General features: G+C 36.6%; 1 protein-coding gene across 7 annotated transcripts in view; it reads right to left on the minus strand.

Moving 5' to 3' along the window:
- Positions 1 to 3,725: 3,725 nt before the first annotated feature.
- Positions 3,726 to 24,449, minus strand: part of ARHGAP21 (Rho GTPase activating protein 21) — a 125,708-nt gene continuing 104,984 nt past the window's right edge. For 5 of the 7 annotated variants that reach the window (XM_053922541.1, XM_053922543.1, XM_045184011.2 and 2 more), the window contains 15 exons: positions 23,455 to 23,491; positions 20,736 to 20,861; positions 19,677 to 19,961; positions 17,432 to 17,496; positions 17,216 to 17,355; positions 16,465 to 16,607; positions 15,551 to 15,706; positions 15,387 to 15,465; positions 14,657 to 14,730; positions 14,490 to 14,579; positions 11,708 to 11,833; positions 11,481 to 11,522; positions 11,058 to 11,163; positions 9,104 to 9,135; positions 3,726 to 6,207 (listed from right to left, as the gene is read on the minus strand). In XM_053922541.1, the coding sequence (XP_053778516.1) occupies positions 4,513 to 6,207; positions 9,104 to 9,135; positions 11,058 to 11,163; positions 11,481 to 11,522; positions 11,708 to 11,833; positions 14,490 to 14,579; positions 14,657 to 14,730; positions 15,387 to 15,465; positions 15,551 to 15,706; positions 16,465 to 16,607; positions 17,216 to 17,355; positions 17,432 to 17,496; positions 19,677 to 19,961; positions 20,736 to 20,861; positions 23,455 to 23,491 (3,196 nt within the window). In that variant the 3' untranslated portion in view covers positions 3,726 to 4,512. The remainder of the gene's footprint in view (positions 6,208 to 9,103; positions 9,136 to 11,057; positions 11,164 to 11,480; positions 11,523 to 11,707; positions 11,834 to 14,489; positions 14,580 to 14,656; positions 14,731 to 15,386; positions 15,466 to 15,550; positions 15,707 to 16,464; positions 16,608 to 17,215; positions 17,356 to 17,431; positions 17,497 to 19,676; positions 19,962 to 20,735; positions 20,862 to 23,454; positions 23,492 to 24,449) is intronic. The other 2 variants (XM_053922542.1, XM_053922540.1) reach the window with 1 other exon arrangement.

A 24,449-nucleotide genomic window follows, 5' to 3' on the forward strand; every position in this document is an offset into this window, starting at 1 on the left:
GGTCTCAAGGGGCTGAGATGACTAATGACGGTGTTCAGGACACGCTGAGGAAAAGGGGGCCTTGAGAAATACTCTAGACTGTCAGTTTAGATCTCTGGAAAGTTCCACTTTAGAAGAGGTTCTGAAAGAGAAGACACACTCATCCTTAAAAGACTACAATCCTGTCTCCGCCAGCTTTGTCCCTGTCTGCAAATACAGTTTCCCAGACAGTCATCTTCAAAGTGGCATTAAGACTTACAGTTAATTCTCAACAGTTACAGAGTAACCAGAAGGAGATGGAGTGACATCTTTAAGGTGCTGAAAGAAAATCCTAGCATTCTATATATAGAAAGTAAACATACCCTTTGAAAACAAGAAAGCAAAATAAAGACATTTCCAAACAAATATAAGCTGAGTGAATTCATTAGCAGGCCCACATTAAAAGACATAACAATTATGTGTTCTTTAGGAAAGAGAAAAAAAAGACTCCAGATGTAAGAATGAAAAGCAGTAGAAATTACTGTCGGTAAATGCAGATCAATATTCAACTGTATAAAACAAGAATGCCTTACAAGGTGTATGCATATCAACAACAATGAAGAGCACGTGGAAAGTAGTTAAGTGTTCTAATTTAAATTAGATTCTATTAAGTGGAGGATGCCACTGGGGACAAAAAAACAGAAGAATAAAAAACATGCTACAGAAAGGGGAAACGGTATAATAAAAATATTGGATTAATCCACAAGGCATAAAACAAGAGAAAACGGTACATAAAACTTGTGGACCAAGTAGAAAAAACCAATATTAAGATGGCAGATGCTAATCCAACTACAACAGTAATTACAGTAGACTTAAGTGGATCAGCCCTGGTCAGCGGGCTCAGTTGGTTGGAGTGTTGTCCTGAACACCAAAAGGTTGTGGGTTTGATCCCCGGACAGGGCACATACCGAGGTTGCCGGTCTAATCCCCAGTTGGGGCTTGTATGAGGGGCAACTGATCAATGTTTCTCTCTCTCTCCCTCTCTCTTTCCCTTCCTTTCTCGCTAAAAAAAATCAATAAATATACCACTGGGTAAGGATTAAAAAATGTAACTGGATTACATATTCCAATTAGAAGACAAAGATTACTAGATTATATTTTTTAAAAAACCCCCACTGTATGCTGCTACAAGAGATAACTTGAAAAATATAAGCACAAAGTGTTACAAGTAAAAGGATGAACATTTATTATGCAAACACTAACCACAAGTAACTGATATATCTACATTAATAACATATAAAATAAACTTTAAGACATGCAGCTTCGCTAGAGAAAAAAAAGGGCATTCCATAATGGTCAGAGTCAATCAACCATGAAGATAAAGTGATTCTAAATTTATGTCCATCTAAGAAACTAACTTCAAAACATACGAGAAAAACATTAACAGAAGTCATGTATAGACCGACAACCATAACACAAGACTCTATCACCTCTCAGGAACTGAGAAGAGCCAGGTAAGAAATCAGTAAGGGTACAGATCTGGAAGACATGATTAGGAAGGCTGGCTTAATCGATATAATAGAGCAGCCAATAATGACAGAATATATATTGTCTTCAAATGGACCTGAGATGTTTATCAGTATTGACCGTATGCTAGTTTACAATAAATGTCTCAATTTCAAACAGAAAAGAGTATTTTTAATAATCATGTGGGATTATGCTAGAAGTCAATTTAAAAAATAATTAGAAACAGAAAGCCTCAAATATTTGGAAATTAGACCATACACATCTAAATAACTCACAGGTTAAAGGAAAAATCACAAAGGCAACTAGAAAACAAGAAAGGCTGAAAAATCAATGATCTAAGCAAATAGAAATGATCAAAGGAAATAAAAGAGCAGAAATGAATGAAATATATTTGAGCCTTGACTCTAACTTCACTTTTATATGTAGGTATTTTCCATGGTTTTAATAATATACTGACTTTTCCAGGAACATATCTACTATGTAAACTAAGAAAAAAGTGTATTTTATTTTGTTCATACCAAAAACCATTCATTTAAGAAAAATCACATCACCAACAGCAAAACTATTTATGGCACATGAAGTTATTTCATCGTTAGCGACTCTATATATTGGTGCAAACATCTACTTCACATATTGAAATAATTATTTTATTATAACTTTCCTTTTATTTTCTAATGAGAATCATATTCTATATTATATATTGAAAATACATCGTTACATACATGATTATATAGATGTTATATTATCTATGAATTTCATTTCCAAATAGCAAAAAATAAATTACAAAGTATTTTTTATAGAAAGAGAATACTGGGTCTGACAGGGTTGACAACCACTGGGTTTGATGATTTTTAAGGCCCTCTCAAGTCTTAACACCCTAAGATTTTTAATTACCTATTATTTCTAACAATAGCTTTGATATATTTTGCAAGTGACATGCAGCAGGCACTATGTCTGGAACAGTATCTCACTGACGTCTTAGTAACCCTGAAAAACAGACACTATTGTCATTATTTCTACGAAGGAATAAATTTAGAAGTTAAATAATTTGTTTGAGTTTAAATATCTAGAAAGTACAGAGTTGGTCTGACTCCCAAATTCATGTTGTTTTCACTCAGTTATCTCCAAGAAAAAGTAAACATACGCTGTCCATAGCCGCCCCTGCCGATTACCTGTGATGTTACTTGTAGTCAAATGAGACCCGAAAATATTAAATAGAGAAGTCCAGAAATGATTAATTAGTTTTACTTTGCTCACTGTTCAAGTAATATGGTGAAATTTCTCACTGTTTCACTCCATTCCGCCTGGGACCTGAATGCCCCTTGGTCCAGCGTTTCACCCTATAGATTCTCCCTGTCCCCTTGGTCACGTGTTAGCTACAGGCTTGACTACCCAGTCAGCAGTCATGGTATCACAGGGTTTGTGCCCGAAGTGCTATTTTACGTAACGACAGCTCCAAAGTGCTAATTAATGATGCTGGCAATTCAGGTATGCCAAAGAGAAGCCGAGAAGTGTTTCGAAGGTCAACGTTCTCACCTTAATAAGGAATGAGAAAAATCACCTGCTGAGGTTGCTAAGATCTGTGGACAGAACAAATCTTTTATCTGTGAAATTGTGAAGAAAAAGAAATTTATTCTAGTTTTGCTATCACACCTCAAACTGCAAAAGTTACTGCCACACTGTGATTTAATAAGTTACCATGGAAAAGGCATTAAATTTGTGGGTGGAAGACATGAACCGAAAATGTATTCAATTGATGGCAATGTGTTGCGCCAGAAAGCAGTGAGCCTGTAGGAAGATTTCAGCAGGAATCCCGAGACAAATGACAGCACGCCATTTACTGCAAGTAAAGGATGGTCCCAGAGATTCAGGAACAGGTTTAAACTGACAGATATAAAGACTACTGGAGAGGCTGTCTACCAATAAAGAAGCTGCTGCCACATTCCCAGGAGAGCAGAAGGTGATTAGGGTTTGGTACTATCTGCTGGGGTTCTCGGAACATATCTTCCACAGATTAAGTGGAGACTGTTACATTACGTTAGCTAGAAAAGTATCTGTGTACAAAAGTGGGGTTAGCCCAATGTAAACATTTATTAAGAGAGGTTCCTGCCAACCACAGCAAAAAAGAGGATATAATATATAAATAGAGTAGGTAATTTTTTAAAGTCAGGACCAATTAAGGTAGTTATAAATGGATCACATTTAAAAATATATTATAATAAGTTTCAAGCCATGCAAAGTTCACCAAAACAATTTTTTATTTCCAGTGTTTAATTGGGTATGCACACAGGCATGACATGGGTTTGGATTCATTAAGTCCTCATGCAGAATTATATTCTTCTCAATAAAGAAGCCAGTTCTATCCAGGTCACTATCTACACACCTATGTTACAACATTTATATCAAATCTGGTATCTGAAGAAAAGATACACATATAATATGTTCATTTAAGTTACGTATTGTACAGAAAGATTAAAAATTCAAGTCACACAAAACTCAAAAACTGTATTAAAAGTTTGAATATAAAACTCAGAGATCCACCTGGAATGACTAAAGAATGGAAGTTCTGTATCCACCTGTGTTAAAACCGGTAAATGTAATGAAATTTGTTACCCATAAAACGCATTCATTTATTCAATGTAAGTTATCTAATTTTAACAATATGGCACCCTAAAAACCAAATGGATTTTTATGATGAGGCACTTCTGTTAGTGATGAAACCAAAAGAACAAATTTGCTGCACACTAATGCCAGCTATTTTCTTCAGTAATCTTGGGTATACGCTATGTAGTAAGTTGCAACAAATACCTTACTCATTTGTATACAACTAGCCAATATATTTTTAAATATATATATATGTTCTTCTGGCTGTAGTAATGCACTGTAAAGCTATTCCACAGTGCAAAATGATAAAACCAGCCCAAATGAGGGCTGCATAATAACAATTCTGGTACAAGAAAATATTTACAGAGTTACTGGAACGTGTAACAGTAGCTTTTTATTTGCTATAGTGGACATACCCCCAGTTTAAAGACAGGGATGAAGCTGTGCTTTAGTTCCTGGGGACTCAGACAGTTTATGAGGTTGGGCATTTGTTGCAGAACTAGCATTTTGGCTCATGTTCTGGAAGCTTCCTCCATTTATTTGGTCAGGTGACTGTGGTGGTATGGAAAGAAGGGGCCTGTTAGTTGAAGCCAAGGTACTGGAAGAACCGCCTGCATCAGACTGAAAAGATATGGGTGTGTCCGTCATGGAAATTTCTAATGTGCCAGAACTGTCCTGCTGGGAGTCCCCGGTTTCTCCTCTGCTAAGGTCAGATGTACTGGTGCGTAAGCGCTCCCTTGCAAGCCAGTCCGAGATGGACAAGTCCTGGGCTGAGCATTTAGGCTTTAACCGAGTCACAGCTGAGAGTTCAGACTCTCTCTCCCCACTCTGCTCCTGCGCCTTCCAAAAATTCAAAACACTGATTTCAGAAGCATCTCTGTGCCCTCCGAGTGTATGTCGACGTCTGATGTTTTTCCTTTTAGCAGTCTCAGCATTCGTTTTTTGATTTCCTACTCCAAACATGTCATCTGCTGGGACTCTGGGTCTCAGTTTTAACCGATCTGCTATTTTTGTTTTCCAAGTGGGTTCCTGTTTTTCTGAGTCACTCCTGGTCGGGGCCAGTAAACTCCCTGTTGACTTCCCTTTCTTCATAACGTCAAATACTTTGGTTATTGAGGTTGTTTCTTTCTCACTCTTGGCATCTCCCAGATTCCCACTGTCTGACTTGAGCCTGGCGGATTTTTTCCGGGACAGCGTATCACATTCGATCAGTTTATGGGAACTGAAGAGCTGTCTTCGGCTGTCCAAACTGGGTGTTAAACTTCCCTCAGTACAACTTACTTCGCTTCCTTCTGAATTTCTCCGGCTTGTCTTAGGCACTTCTTGCAGTTTTCCTCGGAAAAGCCTCTCAGAAGCCAAAGCGGCAGGGAAAACGGGGAAATCGTTCTCGCTGTCTGTCTCCACGGGCCGCCCCTCACTGATCAGTTCGCTTCTCTCATCATCAGCCTCGTCTCCCTTACTTTCTGCCACGGACTGCACCTCGGGGCTGAGTCGGCTGGAGTCAAGGCTGGTCAAGTACGTAGTGGACGACGTGGTTGAATAATCTGAGGTGATGGTGCTGACATTGGCCAAAAACTCGCCACGTTTAGTTTCTGGACTGGTGGACTTCTTAGTGGAAAACCTTGCCAAAGAGGCCTGAGAAGACGTGCTGAGCAAAGTGCCGGAGTCCGACCCTGTCTCTTCAAAGTGGGAGGCCTTCTGAGTCACCAGGGACCTGGGGCTCTCTTTCACTACGGTGAAGCGGCAGCTCAGAGTGGGTGACCTGTTGTGTTTTGAGTTGTGTGGGGGTGAGGGTTCTTCGGATGCCATACTCTCTTTTTGCAGTGATGCCTTCTCGTCTTTCGTTGCACTGCTGTCTTTCTTAGTATTATTTTCTTTGGAAATGACGATCCTCTGTTTTCTTCCCGATGTCTCGCTCTCTTTTTTGGATTCTTCTTTAGTACTGTTGTGACACAGTTCTGCATTTTCTTTCTTTAAAAACACATTGTCCAGTTCATCTTCTGAGCTACTAGGTTGTGTTTTTTCTTTTGGCTTTTTCCTCTTGCGACTAGCGGCTGCGAAGATGGAGGATACAAGCAGTTCCCTGCTATACTGATCTTTTCCAGATCCCCAAGAGCCCTGAAAAGCAATCAGAAATGAGACGCTGAGCATGAGAACATTATCAAGTTCCTTTTCTGAAAGGGTTTTCCCCCAGATATTTCTTACTGAATTACCCTTACAAAAGCTGTAGAAGCACTAACAAAATATAATTAGCTTTTTATTCCTCCTTTTAAGATAAATTTTTATTTATCTATATATAATTTTAGATAAATTTTACTTTTTATTTAGTCCCATTTCCTGCCTAGTAGTATTTACCATCAAGTCATACAGATGTTATTTAACTGCCAAGTCTAAGCTCATAGGCATCCATCTTTGAAAGGAGTATTTTTTGCCTGGTGCAATCCAGCTGTCCTGTGCTTGTTAATTTCCCTGCATCTACTGACTTTCCCTGCTTGGTAGTGCTCATTCTTCAGGTTCTTTCAGGTGTAAGAGTTAATATTTCAACATAGCTGAATACAGTATTGTGAAATAGGTTACTAAAATCTTATGACTGACTTCAATTTTCCAATTATAGACAGCACACGGTACAGATACTGTATATGATCAGCTCATTAACATAAGGGATTCTTTGGTCTTCCATTATTTCCGCAAGGCTGGACTTCAGGAACTTGTCTTGCCTTAGGCAAATCAGGTTGATAATGTCTCCATTTTTCTCAAGGTAATAACAAAATCAGAATGTTCCAATAACATAAGGTCAGTGAAAGATCTTGAGTCCTTAACCAAAGAAACACTCTAGTGCCCTGTTATTGGGAAAGTTGTGTTGCAGCTTACTGGCTTTGTTAGCTATGCACAACGGGTTCTTGATGACAACTACTCAATTAATTTGTTCATAATGCCTATATGCTAATTCAGTGGGGGTGGCAGGGGTCGATAAACCCCTGTAGGGTCACCACATACCATTTAGCACGAGCAGGCAGGCGGAAAGCATGTCGAGTAACAGAAAGTGCATTTCTCTACTGTCATGAAAACCTTAGACTTGCCAAGACTACTGTACTGAAGTCTTTGAAACTAAAAATTTAGACCTTCATATAAAGAATTCACCAAAATGAAACCAAAGATTAATAGAACTTTGTTTTTGATAAATTATAAAGAATTTTGTAACTACCCTGTACATTTCTAATGGCCATTGACATTTGAACACATTCTGCTAGACAGCAGGGTATGGATAATGGACTGGAGAGAGCTCTGAATTAGGGGACCAGACTTTCCACCTGCAGCTTGCTGTGCATGACACTGAGCAAGGGATTCACCTTTAAACATCTCAATTTCATCATTTATTCAGTTAAGAAGAAATAAGATTATGTTTTCTTTGAGATTTACTAGGATTCCCTTTAAACTTCCATGACTGTATGACCATAAAGTATGTGTTGAGGCAAATGACTATTTTACTATTGAGAAACTGTTACAAAGAATCATACCATTTGGATATCCATTATTTTGCAGGATGGTATCAACATCACCATAATTAAGATAAAGAGATGGCTATGACAACAGGTTAAGGAATATGCATTTCATAACAGGGAAGGTATGAATTTCTAAGAGGTATGAAATCTAAAATCTTATATTCTGGCAAAAAAAAATAAAAGACGGGAAACTGCTCTAGATTAAAGAAGTCTAAAGGGACACGACAACTACATGCAAGGAATTATCCTTGACTGCATCCTGTATGAAGAAACCAAAAATAAACAAAGAACATTATTGGGACAATTGGGAAAATATTTAGGGGTAAGTTGTTCTGTTCACTAACTCTAAAAATGATTCAGAAAAAAAAAATACAATCAAGATTTACTAACTGATGAGTCTAGAGTCAAAGGTTTGGGTGCTAACTATTACTCTAGGAACATTTCTGTAGGTTTAAAATTACCCAAAATAAAAGGGTAAGGCAAAAAGACGGTGAAAGTAACAAAATAAGTGGAAGTGAGTAATAGGACTATAATACTTTGTAATATTTTCTGCAAGAATTATAATTTAATCATATATAGCCCATTATGATATTTAAACATAAGTAAAATTCACATCTCATTTCCGAATAGAAAAATGTTTTAAGAAATTTATTGACAATCCTAGTTGCTATTGTCTCAGTTAAACAAAATTTGAATAGATTGAATGAATAAAATACTTTCTAGCCGTGGATGATGTGGCTCAGTGGATTGAGTGTCAGCCTGTGACCCAAAGGATCGCTGGTTCAATTCCCAGTCAGGGTACATGCCTGGGTTGCAGGGCACATTCCTGGGAGTGCACAGGAGGCAACCACACACTGATGTTTCTCTCCCTCTCTTTCTCCCTTCCTTCCCCTCTCTCTGGAAATAAATAACATCTTAAAAAAAAATTCTGTCTACGAAGTATAAAAACTTCCCAAATACTACTCAAAAAATTGTGTAATTTGTTGGTGTTGTCAAGGGAACACAAATTATGTTTAAAATATTGATCATAAAAACAAAATTAGTGATTTTTTTGAAATAAAATCTATAATTTCTATAAAATATATAATAACAACAAAAAATCTGTATTACTACTGAAATATTTACAGAAATAATGATATCTGAGACTTGAGTGGAGTGCAGATGAAATAAACTTGGCCATGAGTTCATCGTGGAGAATGGATGATGGGGGGGAATAGGGACTCATTATACTATTCTACTTTCATATTCTCAAAATTTTTCACATTAAAGAACGAGGAAGTAAAGCCCACCTCTGAGTCATGCTAAGCTATGCTGAGAGAAACCAACATTCCAACTCGCAATCAAGTATTCTTCTACAATATTCTATTCTTAGAATTAATTTTTCCCTTTATGAGAACTTGTTCATCTGTGTCTTCAGACACAGACAGGGATGCATTTGTATACTAATCATAACAATTAGCCAAAAAACAATTCCCCCCTAAAATACTTCACAATTGTACAAAACAATTTACCTTAGATTTTGTTGAGTCACTAGTAGCTGAATCTGTGAGAAGTTAAATAAAACATGGTCAGTATTAGTCCGTCTTTACGTCTTTCAACAAACAATGCAGAACTTATGGAAAAGACAGGCACAGAACAAAATGGGAAAGCAAAACTCAAACAAAACCATTGAACACAGTGGATAGTCAGAGCTCACAAAGATGCAAGCTGCACCACAGAAAGCCACCGCCATGAGAGAGTGCTGTGAATTGTAGGCAGAATCAGCTCAATGAGAGGATGGCAAAGGAGCCCTGTACTAACAGAAACAGAAATGCTAGTGCTCATTGAACTTTCTAGTATTAAATCTAGCAATACAAAAGCTTGAAGACCTTTTTAAGAATTGTACTATGTACCACATCTTGTATCTGAGACTGATACACAATGTAGAACTTTTAAGATTCTTTGCTGCCCTAGCTACAAATTGAGACAATCATACCGGGTGGGTGTATTTATGTTGATTTTTGTCAGACTGTCAAACTCAAATTTTATAAGCACATACTATATGCATATGGACATAAAAGTGGCATCAGGATAACCCTGTTTCAGGTCACTTTGGTTTTATATTAAATAAGGCTGACCTTTGTGCTTGAGACCCCAGTTTCATATCTGTGCAGTCAGGGATCCTTTTGACTAGTTTGTTCAAATTGCTACCAGTTTTGTAATTATCTACTAATAAATGCTATTATGGAAATGGAAAAATGGAGACCATAATTTTACTGTCTGGCAAAAACTCAGATTATACAATTACAAAGAGGGTAGGAAGGGGCTAGCACTATCCCGGATCACACCAATTTTGAAATTTTACGTTTTGACTTTAGGGAAACTGATTTTCAAAATTAATGAGCTGAGCCCCGTGCCACGCCCCTTTTAACACATGGCTAAATGCTGTATGACTTTAGGAACTGGTAGACCATACCATGCTATTTCTCCTCACGGTCTGCTTCAGAAATAACAAGAAACAGCAGAAAAACTTTTAAGAAAGTAGTATTGATCTGTTTACAAGAATCTTAAGAGAAAATTTACACCACAGATCAACGATGTTTTGCATTTACAAGAATCGGGGGTTTCTGCAGACAAGGCAGCTACAGTGTGGACAGCAATCCTCCTTCTTCCTACAGTTCCAGCTGTCCATCAGGGACACCACAGAATCCACTAGCGACATTACCGTGTGATAGACTCCTCCCACTTCGCCTGTGCAACATCAGTATAGATTTGCCTGTGTCAGTAAGTGCTGAAAAAACCCTTTAGGACTAGAACAAGAACTAGAGACAAAGGGAGAACAATTGTGTAAAACAACATGCTAGGTTAGTGCAACAGTTTGGCAGGAGAAAAATTTCATCAAAAGAGCCTACAAGAACTAATACTTAACCAAACATTAGGGTGGCAGGAGAAAACAGAAGAAAATGTCAAATATGTTGACTTTTACTGTGACATCTATAGTGACAAATAATATACTGCATTTCTGAAAATGGTGCCCATTAGCAGTTCAACATTTTCCTTGCTGCTTTTAAACAGAACATCAAGCCCAAGAATGAGAACTACTTATACAGTCTAGAAAGACCATACTTTCTGCCATCACAGCAACCACATATTCAGTAGCATGTATCTGTTTTACCTTGTGATGACTATTACATGGAAACTGTGAATTAAAAAAAAAAAAGAACAAAACAGTGGTTCGCATGCTCATTTCCCTCATGTTTCCATTCTGACAAGCACTGTAACTCCATGCATTATAGTCATATAATGGCATTACAGTCGCTGGAAGAAAATTAAGACCAATCAGAAAAGGGAGATTAAGTTTCTTATCAGAAAAAAAGAAGAAAAGGAAAAAAATCACAGTGAATTGTTACTTATGATTGATTTGCTTTCATGTTACAAGAATTTAACTTTTAACCTAGAACTTGATACTGCCCAGGCAAGAGTTACCTGATACATCTCCAGGGGACACTCCTGTCCTTCCAATGTTGGTGAGTAAATGATCTATGTTGGGCACTGGCTGGGAGTCCACTGTGTTTTCTTCCTGCACTGTTGTCTATGGTCAATAAACAAAGATCTCTTCATCATTTCTTCAAAGATACTTTCTTTAAAACCCAAGCAACATTTAATAAAAGACCCATTACTGAGTGGAACACATGGGCATAATTTTTTACCTTGTTTACATATAATTAACTATGCAAAGAGCATCATACTTCTATTTTCTTTAGGTTGGAAACTGAGGAGCTATGGACCTGCTTCCGGGGTGCAAAGTGGGCAAGAGCATACAAAGCAGGAGGCTGACGGTGGTGGAGCATCAGGATCTGGTGTCCCAATGAACACGACAGAGTGCACATGCTGTCAGACAATACTTACGAGGGGCTCTTCCGCACCTTCTTCTGTGAAAAACCAGTCATGCTAAAATTTAAAATAAAAAAGGTAAAAAGAGAAATTAAATAACCCCCTAAATAGATCTGTATTTTGGAGCATAGAATACAGAATTGAGAATAATTATCTCAAAAAAAAAATACTACAGCCCAATTCCGCCCTATCAGCTGCTCGCGGAGAAAGAGTTCTCTGCCCGAGGTGAAGCGTGAACTTACGTGCTGGATGAGCGTCTCCACGATCTTGTACTGGTCCGGCATGTGAGTGACCATGTGCGTCATGTTATCCTCGGACGTCCTCACCAGCGTCGGGCCGAAAACTATTGCCAGGTTTCTTGGTTCCATCTGCAATAAAGGATGATACTGGGAAATATCACAATTTTTCTTAAGAAAATACGTTTAAAGTCCAATTGCATGTTTGGCATTTTATTTCTGACAGGTTCTCCTGGTGAAAAAGAATTCAAAGAAGAATGGCTGATGGATGTGTGTGTAAAATAAAAAATAGCTTCCTAGTTACAATTTCCGTGAGTTAACCTCTGCCCAACTTTTTTTCCTGCTTTAGTGACAATGTACAATGTACAATGCTTAACTGGCATTCCTTTCTTCCAAGAAGCCTTTGATAGAAAGCAATTGATGTGGTTCAAAACTAGTATTACTGAAGCTAAGTTAACTGACAAAAATATTAATATCAAAGGGAAAACACTTAGAAAAGAACATGGAAATCCTCTGCCTTCAAAAACTAAAAAGTAGAAAACTGCTTAAAGATACATAAAATTTTCCAAACCTGCCTCAATAGTATAGCGAAATCCCTAAAACGTGAAACCCAATGTCTGGAAGTACTCCTTCTGAATCGGTTTTTACTTCAACCAAACGTTCTGAAGTTCTTTGCCTATCATTGCACCAATCTGAATGCCTCAATATTACATGTTTGTGTATCCACCCCGTGACATTTCTACTCCTTGTTAAATTATACAATTACCAAATGTGTGGATCTTTCGTTTTCCTTTGTTGTATCTTAGAGTATCTGCTGTAGTATTTTGAACTTAGGATTTGATTCAAATGCTAAATAACTTTTGCCAACCCTGAGAACACACCAAGGAGTTACAAATGACCACAGAACTGAAAAGCCACACTGGGGAACCACACTACTCCACTCTTTTGTGAGAGGCATGCACACGCACACCTCTCAGATATGGTACAAGGTACAAAGCGGATAACCAAGAGATCTTTTCCAATTCTGGAGCAATTGTTATGTGTCTAACTTGTAATTGAAGTCAATACTTCCACAGGAAGTGGACTGAGTGGAAGGAAATATGACTGCATGAAGGGTTTACTGAAGCTGGGCGCACAAGGCATGCTTCCCATTTTCCCTCTACAAGGTATGGTCACCTCAGCCTTCTGTCAAAAAATAAAAGTCCAGCATCTCAAAGGTCTTACATAAAATTTTTACTAGATTCTTGTCTATGATTTCATTAAGTGTTTAGACTAATGATAACATGCCTTTTTATTTTATATATACAGTAATATTTATTATGTGGGTATACAATTTTAGCTGGTTTCCTTATAAAACTAATAACATATGTAGTTCACATTTTATGAATTCATTAATTACTTAAAACAAATTCTGTATTTTTTGAAAGATGTTCCACAACATGTAGTCAAATAAGTCTGGGGAATGAAATGCCTTATGTGCTTAGTGAAGACTCACGGTGTTAATATATTCAAGATTCTTAAAAACATGCAGTAAAGAAATCAGCTCTATTTTGTTTAATCCAGTGCTTTGTAAACTAATTAGACCATCAAACACTATTTTCTCATAGCTCTTACTAACATCCAGCAAAACTGATGAATGATGTACTATACTTTGGAAAATGCTGAAACAATTAGAAAATATTTCAACTATAATTATATTGAGAACTTTTTGGTTCCTACTCTATAAGCTTCTGGAAGCAGTACAATCAATGACTATAGGCTTTCTTCCCTCTCCCTCTTTTAGAGCCCTATCACTTGAGGAAACTGACTGTCTAAAGGAAATGATACGACTGCTCGTAATCTTCTCGATTTATAGGGAGTAGGGGTTGACACTGTTCTCGTAATCCAGCCTTACTACAACTGTGAGCAACTCTCTTCCAGAACACGCAGAGCCACTAAACTGACCTGAATAAAAGCATTTTTTCCCACTTTAAGCAGATTATCATCCTTAGAAAAAGTAGTGACAGCAGTATTCCTGAGTTTGTGGTATTGTTTTTTTTTTCTTTTCTTTCCAGAAACCAAAGTGCCTGTGTTTAAGTATTTTAAGAAGTAATGCCTCAGAGTCAGAATCCTCTTTTGCCACCTCTAGTGACATTAAAGGATTGAGGCAACAATCGCCAAGGAGTGAGGAGAATGGTGAAAAGTTAAGACTATTATGCACCAACCACAGTATGTGGACCTTGTTTGGATAATGACTTAAAGAAAAGTCTTTACAGTTGTTTGTTTAAATCAATATCCAAACAAGGTCCATGTATCAGCCTGGAGAAACCAAACATGAACTGAGTATTAGATGAGATTAAGGATTCAAAGATTTGGATGTGTTTAACAAAGGTAATGTGATGGTGTTAAAAACAACACAAAAAGGTCTTATGTGCTTAAAACTAAACAAAACAATAAAAACGTCTGTATTATTATTTGGTACAGTTTGACTATTGTATCATGCAAATACTGTCTATTCAAAACACTGGTATACAACTGAAAAATAAAAAATGAAATGTCTGGCTTTTTCATTGTTCTTGCTAGATATTTGTAAACAGAAATGTCTTTTAAAAATGCTGATAACTGATATTTTGGGATCTTTTACTTTTAGCAGTGATCTTTAGGGGTACTGATCAGCCAATACGATGTATTTTAGAGCTTTTATTGAATTATAACCCTGTATGTGATTAGTTAGTATGAAGCAACGAAGTATACCTTTCCACCTAAAGCCACTGGAAGTACATCGCTTCGGTGTGCACTTTTTACATACCTTATTTTTTTCTGAATTTTCCGCAACTGTTTTCAGATGAGCCGAAAGAAACTTAAGTGTTTCATAATGATGTTCAGGCAAATCATGAATCTGAAACATATTGTTTTCACAATGGATTTAGATGCTGAATTTTAGGTATACCTCTAGAAATATAAAATAATACTTACTAGTCTTTTTAATGTTTTCAGACGATCTAGAGGATCTTCTTTACGATTGGCTTCAATAAAGTCGGCATATTTATCTGACAACAACAATAAGAACAATAAAGCAAATCTTAAATTGTTTAGATGAGCTGTAATCTAGTTTTCCTTTAAGGTTCAATTTCATATCACAATTTAACAATTGTAGGAAATACGCCAAATAACTTTGGAGATGTCAGTCTCTAAAACTGCTATAGTTTTTAATGATCATCTAACCCTTATCATCAAATACAATTATCTACAATATGAGTCCCCTGAGTGTACCACCCTGTATTTACACACTTAGTACATTTTTCTCTTTACCCAGACTGCAACACCTAGTACAGTGTCTTATATAAGTCAAATATTTGCCTTGGGTAAAAATATATTTTTCTACTTATTGTATCTTATTAGGGTCTGAAGACTTTTGGCTGAAAACAATAAAATGTCTCTTTAGCTTGACTACAAATGTGAATGAACAGGATAATATATATTTTACTGAGCCTAAACAATTTTTTACAGACTCTGTTTTTCATTAATATATACCAGAAGGAAAAAAATCCGAGTAACAAAAATAGCACATAAGTAAGAACTCAACAAAATCTCCCATTTCCTTTGGCAAAAATATTTTTTCCTCCTTCAATTTCATATTCTATAGCTTTCCAACAATGTAATTTTTAACTATTTCCTCTGGTTTCTTTTGTGGGCATTAACTCACCATTTGTGAAGAGAGGTTCAGGGAGTTTTCTGAAGAAGGATTTTAGTAAACTGCTTATCACATTCAAATCTCGCCATTTCTAAGTGGCAACATAGAAATATACAGTCAATACCACCCAAGGAAAAAACACAGATCAGTTATCCACATAGAAGGAGACAACTTACATCATCTTGTATATCGATGTCAGCCATTCCCTTGTTGAGCTCTTCTTGCATACTTGAGATAGCTGCATTATTCCCAGGAACTCTATAAATACCTGTATATTCAAGACCTCTTTCTTCAACTAATTTGCAACATATGTCAACTATTAATGGAATATACTGCAAAACAAGAAATAAATATTTTATTTAATAAATACCGATTTTTATGTTTAGTTAGATGTATACCTTAGCTAAAAGGCCATTTTCACCCAAAAGAAAATGCATAAATTACTGCTTTTAGATAGAGAAAATAAAAAATATACATACTACAGAATTTGGAACTGATTAAACCAGCAAGAGATACTTGAGACAGTGGAAAAAGAAAATAGGTCAAGGCAGGAAAGGAAGGGTCGACAGGGAGACAATAGTCTAAACAGGAAACGAGAGCAAGTAAGGAGGGTGAGAACAGTTCAGTTGAATAAAGAGGAATAAAGTAAAAAAAAAAAAAAAAAAGAATGGAGGGACGAATAACATCAATCAACTCATGATATGAATCCTAACATGGGTATTGTAAACACACACACAATTACACTTATTATACTTTCTTAATCAGGTCCTCGTTCTCATCCTTCTTTTATGATGCTAAAAGCAGAAACACACATGATTTCAAAATAAATTCTGATCATTTCAGATACATTCCTAATGGCTGAATAATTATTCTATTTCAGAGTCAATATATTAGAAAAAAGCATTACAGATAAAATTACTCGACACACCCTTACAGATCAGAAAAGCTTAGGGAAATTCAGATGAGCTATGAAGAGGAAAAGGCTCAATAAGTCAGCAGGTACTCTGTTATCTGAAAGGCCGTGTGCATGGGTCCTATTATGACCACGACTGAATGAACGACTTCAGAAATCCTTGCTGGTGTCTCCTACCCGATTTGTATGAGCTGGGGGGCAATCATCCAGTCTGACCCCGAATGTTCCGGTGGCAGCAGGCTTTTTTTCAAATGTCTTTCTCATAATACTTGGAATACCTTTTCTCCATGTGCCTTTGTCTTTTGGGGGACTGGTATCATCTTTTGGTTGTTATTCAAAATAAAACAACATAAGACAACGAAAACATGAGTATTTAAATCATGACTTAAAAAATCCTTTATCAATATTTACATAAATCAGTCCTGTATTGTAACTAATATATCCTATATTTATCAAAAATATGGTATTATCTTCTCTTCCTAATATAGCACTCCTTTTAACTTTTCATATAATTTAGTAGCTATCAATTATGCATCTTTACCTTATTACAATCTGTACCATGATTTTCTTTAAAACAGTCAAGAAAATAGAATCAACATGACAACTTCATAGTAAGAGTTTTACAGAAAGAAGCACAATTTATCTTAAAATGACAGCGCCTGACCCTCTGCATTAATCAAATTTTCAGTGTAGATCAATGTGTTGTACTTTCCTTCACTTTGTCCTTATCACGAGAACTGGCACCTTAGACCTCACCTTAAAGGGAAAGGCCCCACTGGCCTAGACCAGGCCCACAGTGGTCTTTGAGCTAGTGCACACAGGGCTGAGGTTAGCAAAACTGGTACAGAAAAATATGAAAATACCTTTAAAATCCCAATTTTAAACCATTTCATTTGTTAAATTTATCTGAGAATGCCAACATCAGTACCTTTGCTGAGAAGCCTCCTCTCTGACTCTTCCTTTGGAGAATGTGGACTTTGCGTCTTTGGCTCTGATTTAGCCCCAAGCAAAGTTTGCCTGATGCTGAGGCTCTGGCGAGGTGTTTTTGGCAACTGTTCTGCTTTGCTGCTGAAAGAAATGAATGTTTCTTAAAAATTACGTATTTTATATCCAAATCAACTTATGCACAGAGTGGAATTCTCACCTCATCAGATTGTTATATTCTTTTATTCTTCGACTAATTAGATCCCTGTTAGTAACACCAGTGTCCTACAGAATAAAAAGAACGTAAAATTAGACAGGCAACTCTGAAAATAGAAATCCCTAATTTTTTGAGGCTCTCTATTGTCCTACTTTGCATATTCAGTAATGACACTATATTTACGCTCCGTGGTGCTGTTGTAAAACCTCTCTTCAACATCACCTCCCACAGTCACTATGTGACAAATGTTCCAAGTGCCGCCCTCACTGAGGGAGTTTTCTGTTTATTTTCTGCACCACAGCAATACTTAGAATAGTGCCAGTGAGTGGCAAGTGTTCAAACTTATTAATCTGTCATTTTTAATTAATGACTGGGAAGCAGAAAGTCAGTTTTTTCTCACACTAATACACCAGACAAAAATGACCAGCATTTCAAAACACTCAGTTGGATCAAAGATGAAAAAGTACTGCCAAAATTGTTCATTGTTATAGGAGTATGAGATTAAGGATCAATTAAGTGCCGGAAGTGACAGATTATCAGAAGAGAAAAGCTCAAAAGTGTTTAAAAAAAAAAAAAAAAACCCAGCAAGTTAAGTTTTATAATATGCTGTATGGAAAACTTAAGAGTTGACCCCAAAGTGATGATTTTTTTTCTATTGATTTCAATGATACATCAGCATGTGTCCTCAAAAAAATTTTTTTAGTTGTCTGATTTTGTTTACAACAAACAATATAATTTACAATATACAGGCTTTGGAGTCAAACAATCTCAAATTCAAAATGCCTCTTCTCACTTCCCAGCAGGGAGATCATATGGTTAAGATCTAGAGGATAAGATTTCCTGGTTTAAATCCTATCCCTGACCTTATCAGCTTCAATACTTTGGGGAAATTACATAACCTGTCTTTGCTACGTGGTTTCCTTGTTTGTGAAATGGTGATGACGATAATAATAGGACACATTCATAAGGCTGCTGAAATTAGTTCATGTAAAATGCTTAAGAGTGTCTGCCATATGGTATGTGCTCAATGAATTATTGCTTTCTTATCTATAAAACAGGAAAAAATACCTGTGTCTTAACTTGGGATGATAATGATGATGACAATGACTGGCATTAAGTAAATGCTTATTATCTACCAGGTAACATGCACTATCTCATTAAGTCCTTAGAACAGCCGTCTATGTTTACAGATGGAGTCATCTGAAGGAAGTTTAACAAGGACACTCTACGAATGCTTAGCGTGCAGCAGGTGCTTCTTCAACGGGGCTGTTACTTAAAGCTGAAATCTATATCCAAGTTCTTATTCTCCCCGTTTCTTTGCAAAAATTCAGGTCTGATGCTCTCTTTGTAGTAGAACCAGGTTGTACTGATACAATCTGGTGTTAACTTTTAACCACAAACAAGTGAGTAAACTATCAGAGAAAAAAAGCACAGGCCTAAGTTCTCATAATTTGAATTGGATATAATGGAATGACTAAAATTAAAGAAGATAAATTGTACAACCCTACAGTTAATGTATGTGTTCCTAAGCACTGAAGAGAAAAGAAAGTTGCTCTTTCCTTTTTGTCCTAACAATGGGCACAAAAAGTGGAAACAATGTGTTACAAAAACTGTGTCAATGACACAAAAAAAGCACTCAAATAAAAGCTAGACATGATCATTGCTGAATTTTTGGTTTAAAATTTCATTATGTACACTTAAAAAACTACCTTTGCTACTAAAATTCACACTGTAAAAATATCTTGATGATTGTGAGCTAGACACTAAGTCCCTAAACATTGTATCTTATTTTAAAAAAATGGCTTATAACATGATTTCTGATCATTCAAGTTTTCCTAAAACCAATTAATCTATTACAATAGGTGATATTATATTCCTAACTGCATGATTCCACTAACAAAAATCATCGTGTCATTATCTCTTTGCATTTACATAGTAATTTGTTTTCACAAGCATTGTCACTATAACTTAAGCCACATAACATTCTTGTTTAGACATAAGAAGACAGATCTGGAATTATTTAGCCATAAAGGTAACGACCAGAACTAGGAACCAGTCTCCTGACCTGTGGCTCCCTGCTTCTGAGAAGGTATGCAGAGTACATAAATAATCCATTTTTTTATTTCTACAAGTGATATTCTATTAAGTAAAAATAATGCATTAGATACTTTCAGTCTTCTTAAAGAAAAAAAGAAGAAAAATGTGAACGAACTTGTCCAATTTTATCAACATCATTTAGAACCCATACCTCTTCGTTTAGGTTGCTGCTCTCTTGGATGGTCTTGATCCAGGCTAACATATCGTCTCTGTCTTCGGCCTGAAAGAGGCATTCACAGTCTGGTGTGGTGAGCCGGAACACATTTTTCCTCTTGGTCTCACTGTACGAGATGTCTATTAAGCAAGCGTTAACACTGATGGGTTGTTCTTCTTCAGATGTAGTCATCTGCTCTCGTTTATCTTTGTACACATAAAGTGAATGGCCCCGAAGTACAACATACACCTGCTTCCACGGCCGGATGCTTCCACCAACTCGCTAAAAAACATGAAACAGGTCAGGCATACTTAATCCTTGGCTAAATTGCAGTGACAGGATAAACACATTAAGCAACACTGTTAAGCAGAAATATATTTCAAATGTAGCAGGTGTCTGATTTATTTCAAAACATACTTGTTAGGAGAGGAGAGACAAAACTTGTGGAGCATAAACCAAGTTAGGCAATGTATTCCTGTCAAAATCAAGGACAGTGAAATCTCAACTTCAATTTGGTTAGGAAAATAAACAAGGTAATTAAGATAAAAACAGGCATCACAAAATATATTTAAAATGCTATAGGAATAGAAAATAAGAAAAAAGTCAGCCAGAAAATTCTTTTGAGTGAAAGTCAAATTCTTTTGAGTGAAAATTAAATGTGATTAGAATTAAAAAAAAAAAATGTTTCCTTTTATAGAAAAAGGTGTTTATAAAAGATGTTTTCCATTCTTTATTCTGGATATGTTAACATTTTCTTTTATTTTTTAAAAAGATTTTACTTATTTATTTTTAGAGAGAGGGGAAGGGAAGGAGAGAGGGAGAGAAATATCAATGTGTGGTTGCCTCTTGTGCTCCCCCTACTGGGGACCTGGCCTGCAAGCCAGGCAGGCGCCCTGATTGGGAATCCAAGCAGTGACCCTTTGGTTCACAGCCCACGCTCAATCCACTGAGCCACACCAGCCAGGGCCTTGGATATGCTGACATTTTATATACAGACTTCATGCTTCAGTTTTCAGTGCTTATCTTGCACTCGCAGGAACTAAGAAAACACTCTACCTTGCCCTTATCGGTAACTAGTGGCCGGTAATGGAGCCACCCCTCCTTCGCAGCATCACTGAAAACCTCTGAGGAAGAATCTTTCCTGGATCCAGAGTCTTCTGATGACTTTTGGCTGTCTGTGATCTACAGAAAAGACCAAAAAGGAAAAAAAAAAAAAAAAAGGCAAAATGTCAGCTTTCTTCTTTATGAATGTTTGCACAATGAAATTGCTTTGCTGAAAAAGTCTTTTATTTAGTGTTCCAAGTGAAGGGCTATTTTTGAAAAATCCTAACTTTATCAATTACATTAGAAAATTTTCTGGTCTTGTTAAAAAATGTAAATTGACCACCATCATTTTTAAGTCATCTGAAGGAATTTGTAATTATTAAAAAATTATAAAAATAATATAATTTTCCTGCTCTCAAAAGGTCACATTTTAGTGCAAAAAGACAGAATTTAAAAAGAAACATGAAAATGATCAGGTTGTGAGTAGTGCCGTCTGAAGAATAAAAAGCACTGAGATGCAGTAACAAATGGCAGCAGCAGCTACAAATTAGTGGTGCTGAGGCAAGGCCTCTCCAAAGAAAGAACGTTTAAGTTTAAACCTGGAGGAGAAATTGTTAAAAGAGCCAATCATGAAAGGTCAGGGAAAGAAAAGTTCAGGGAGAATGTACAGTTAATGAATGTACATACCATATTTAGCCAAGTGTAATGCATACTTTTTTGCCCAAATTTTTGAGAGAAAAATAAGGATGCATATTACACATGGGTAGTACTAATTCTCTATCTATATAAATGTTTTTAATTCTTTTATTTATGCTTATGTGTTAAAAGAGTAACTCTAGAAAGCAATAATGATATCAATACCCTGATATTGTATGTAAAATAATACCCTGGAATACAATATTCAATTTTGTCTCTAAATATAAATAAATAATTGAATTAACAATTAAAACAAAACATTTTTTTTCCCTGTAAGTTTGGGCCAAAAATGTGGGTACACTTTATATATGATATGGGAGCATATTCTACATGGCAACATACAGTATTTATCGATATCATTTTAAATGTTCACTATTCAATGTGAGTAACAGAAATGGAAAATTCTAGATGGTTTAGGGTCTTTTAGGCCTTGGTAGGAAGTGTGAAGGGAGCCATTAGAACAAGAATCAGGGGAGTGGCATTATGTAGTCAATGCAAGTCACTGCTTGCTACATGGAAAACGGATTCTCAAAGGACAGCCATGACAAAGGTGTTACTGGAGGAATCGCAGTGAGGAGCGATGACATCTTGGACTCAAGCAGCAGAAGTATAAAGACAGGGAGGAATATAAAGAATCAGGAGATAGTGGGGACAGGGCCTGATATGGGAGAGGGGGCAAGGGAAAAAAGGCTAAATCCTGAATGAAAGTGAACTTAGTGAGAAGGGTAAACTGGAGGATAAATGTGTCTGGGGGTGATCGAGGTCTATGGGGCATGTAAACCTTGTATTGCATATTAAACATCCAAATGAAGATGTTATGTAGGCACAGTCTATGTGAGCTCCAGTTTGAGGAAGAGGCCAAGGCCAGCAATGTAAACTTTGGGAGACCTCTGGAAGATCATCAGGGAAATCAGGCCAGATAGAGAGGAAAGAGGGGTCAGGACCAGCTCCCAACATTTTAAATTATTAGGCAGAGAAACCAGCAGAAGAAAGTGTTTCAGAAAAGGAGTGGGAATTTGTGTTGAAGGTTACTGGAAGGTCAAAAAAGTTAAAAATCTAAGTAACTATTTGTTCTGCAACGTGAATGTCACAGGCAGCATTAGCTTGAGCAAGGCCACTCTGATGCGTGCATGTGGGCTGAAAAAGATGGGACATGAAGAAGCAGAAATTATGGACAACTTTTTTTCTAGTTGTTTTGCTGTGACTAGTGGAAATTAAGAATAGAGAAAATAGGGGAAATGTGAATTCAAGAAAGGTTTTAGAACATGCTTATAGAGTAAAACATACTTATGTGTGATGGTGAATAAGCCACTGGAGAGTGATTTTCCAAAAGAGAGAGGGGTCTTGAGAAAATGAGAAATGATGGAATCCAAAGAAGAAATGTGGATGTTGGTTTTTAATAGTATAATCTTCCAAGTAAAAAGATAAGAGTAGAGAAGGCAGAAAGTATGTGTATAAATGAAGGTAGCTAATTTTGCGGGGAAGGTAAAATAAGGAAATTCCTGTCTAACAGCTTTTATTTTTCCAATGAAGTATGTATGGGAGAAGGGAGGATGAGAGAGGAGGAGGGTAGCTTGTAGGAGGTAGGGCAGAGGGAGGCATGAAATGGTAATTTTGAGGCTAGGAAAACACACAACGAAATACAGGAGGACTGCTGGGCAGTTCGATTTGGGGCCATAAACTGATAAAGTGAGAAAAACCAGAATAATGTGTGTACAGTATTACACAGGGTGTGGCAAAAGTAGGTTTACAGGTGTTTGTATGGAAAACAATAATAAATAATAATACAAGAATAAACTGTTTCATGTACTCACCACTGTAAACCCAGTTTGGCCCTACCCTATAAAATGTTTAGAAATTAGAAAATACTTTATATATATTTTCCAAATGCACTTGAAACAGAATAAAAGATTATGACATTTATGAAATGTATCTAATAAATAAAAGAAATCATTCTCTGTGAAGAGCTAAAGTAAACTAAGGTAAATAGAAACATTTATCATTTGCTGATATTTTTAATATATTCAATACCGACCTTGATTCCCTTTAGACTGGATATGTGCTTAAAAGACCTGTTGCAAAAGAAATATATAAGTATTTTCAATAGTGCATAAAATACTTTAAAGATGTTAAGAATAATTTGTATAATACAGCTAACCTTTCATTAGTGAGCTGACATTTCATCATTTCCATATTAAATGTCCATTATTCAATACAAGTGAGAAAAACAGCTAATTTTATAATTACTTTATAATTACTTTTGATACAATGATAGAAGCTTTCTTAGTTGATCTGGTACATGAAAACTATTTCTGCATAAAGTGTGAGATTGTCTTATCCTTTTTTTTAGATGAAAGAAAAGCTACTCAGGCTAAACACTGAGCTTTCTATTATTAGTCAACCACAGTTGCAAAAGGATTTCCACAGTGTTAATCATGGGTAAGTAGTTGCCACCAATAGTCAGACACAGAGAGAACAGCATGTCTACACCCACCCAGCTTGTGGACACTCTGAGCCCTACACGTGGCGGGAGGAGTGCGGCCAGGGCTGGTCCCGGTGGCTACTCTGCCTGTCCAGACACATCGTGGATGATTTCAGTAAGAACAACTGTTGCCCCTACAAAGTCTTAGGGCTTCAGAAGACACAGTCATACCAGTTACTTACAAGCATTAAACTTTAGGGAACAAAGTTGGTTTTTTTGTTATTTTATTTATTTATTTTTAGAGAGGATTTTATTTATTTATCTTTAGAGAGAAGGAAAGGTGGGGGAGAGAGGGAGGGAGAAAACCATTGAAGAGAGAAAGAAACATCGATGAGCAGCCTGCTGTACCCATGCCTGGGTTGTGGGTTCCGGGACCTAACCCACAACCCAGGCATGTGCCTTTGACCTGGATTTGAACCAGCGACTCCTCTCCTTGTGGAATGATGCCCAACCAACTGAGCCACCAGTTAGGGCAAGTTTTTGTTATTTTTAAATTCCGAATTCACTTATGGAACTTAGCATTTTAAGATGTAACTGAAGATGACACT

Source organism: Desmodus rotundus, chromosome 4, assembly GCF_022682495.2.
Source record: "Desmodus rotundus isolate HL8 chromosome 4, HLdesRot8A.1, whole genome shotgun sequence".
In the NCBI taxonomy this organism is placed as follows: Eukaryota; Metazoa; Chordata; class Mammalia; order Chiroptera; family Phyllostomidae; genus Desmodus; species Desmodus rotundus.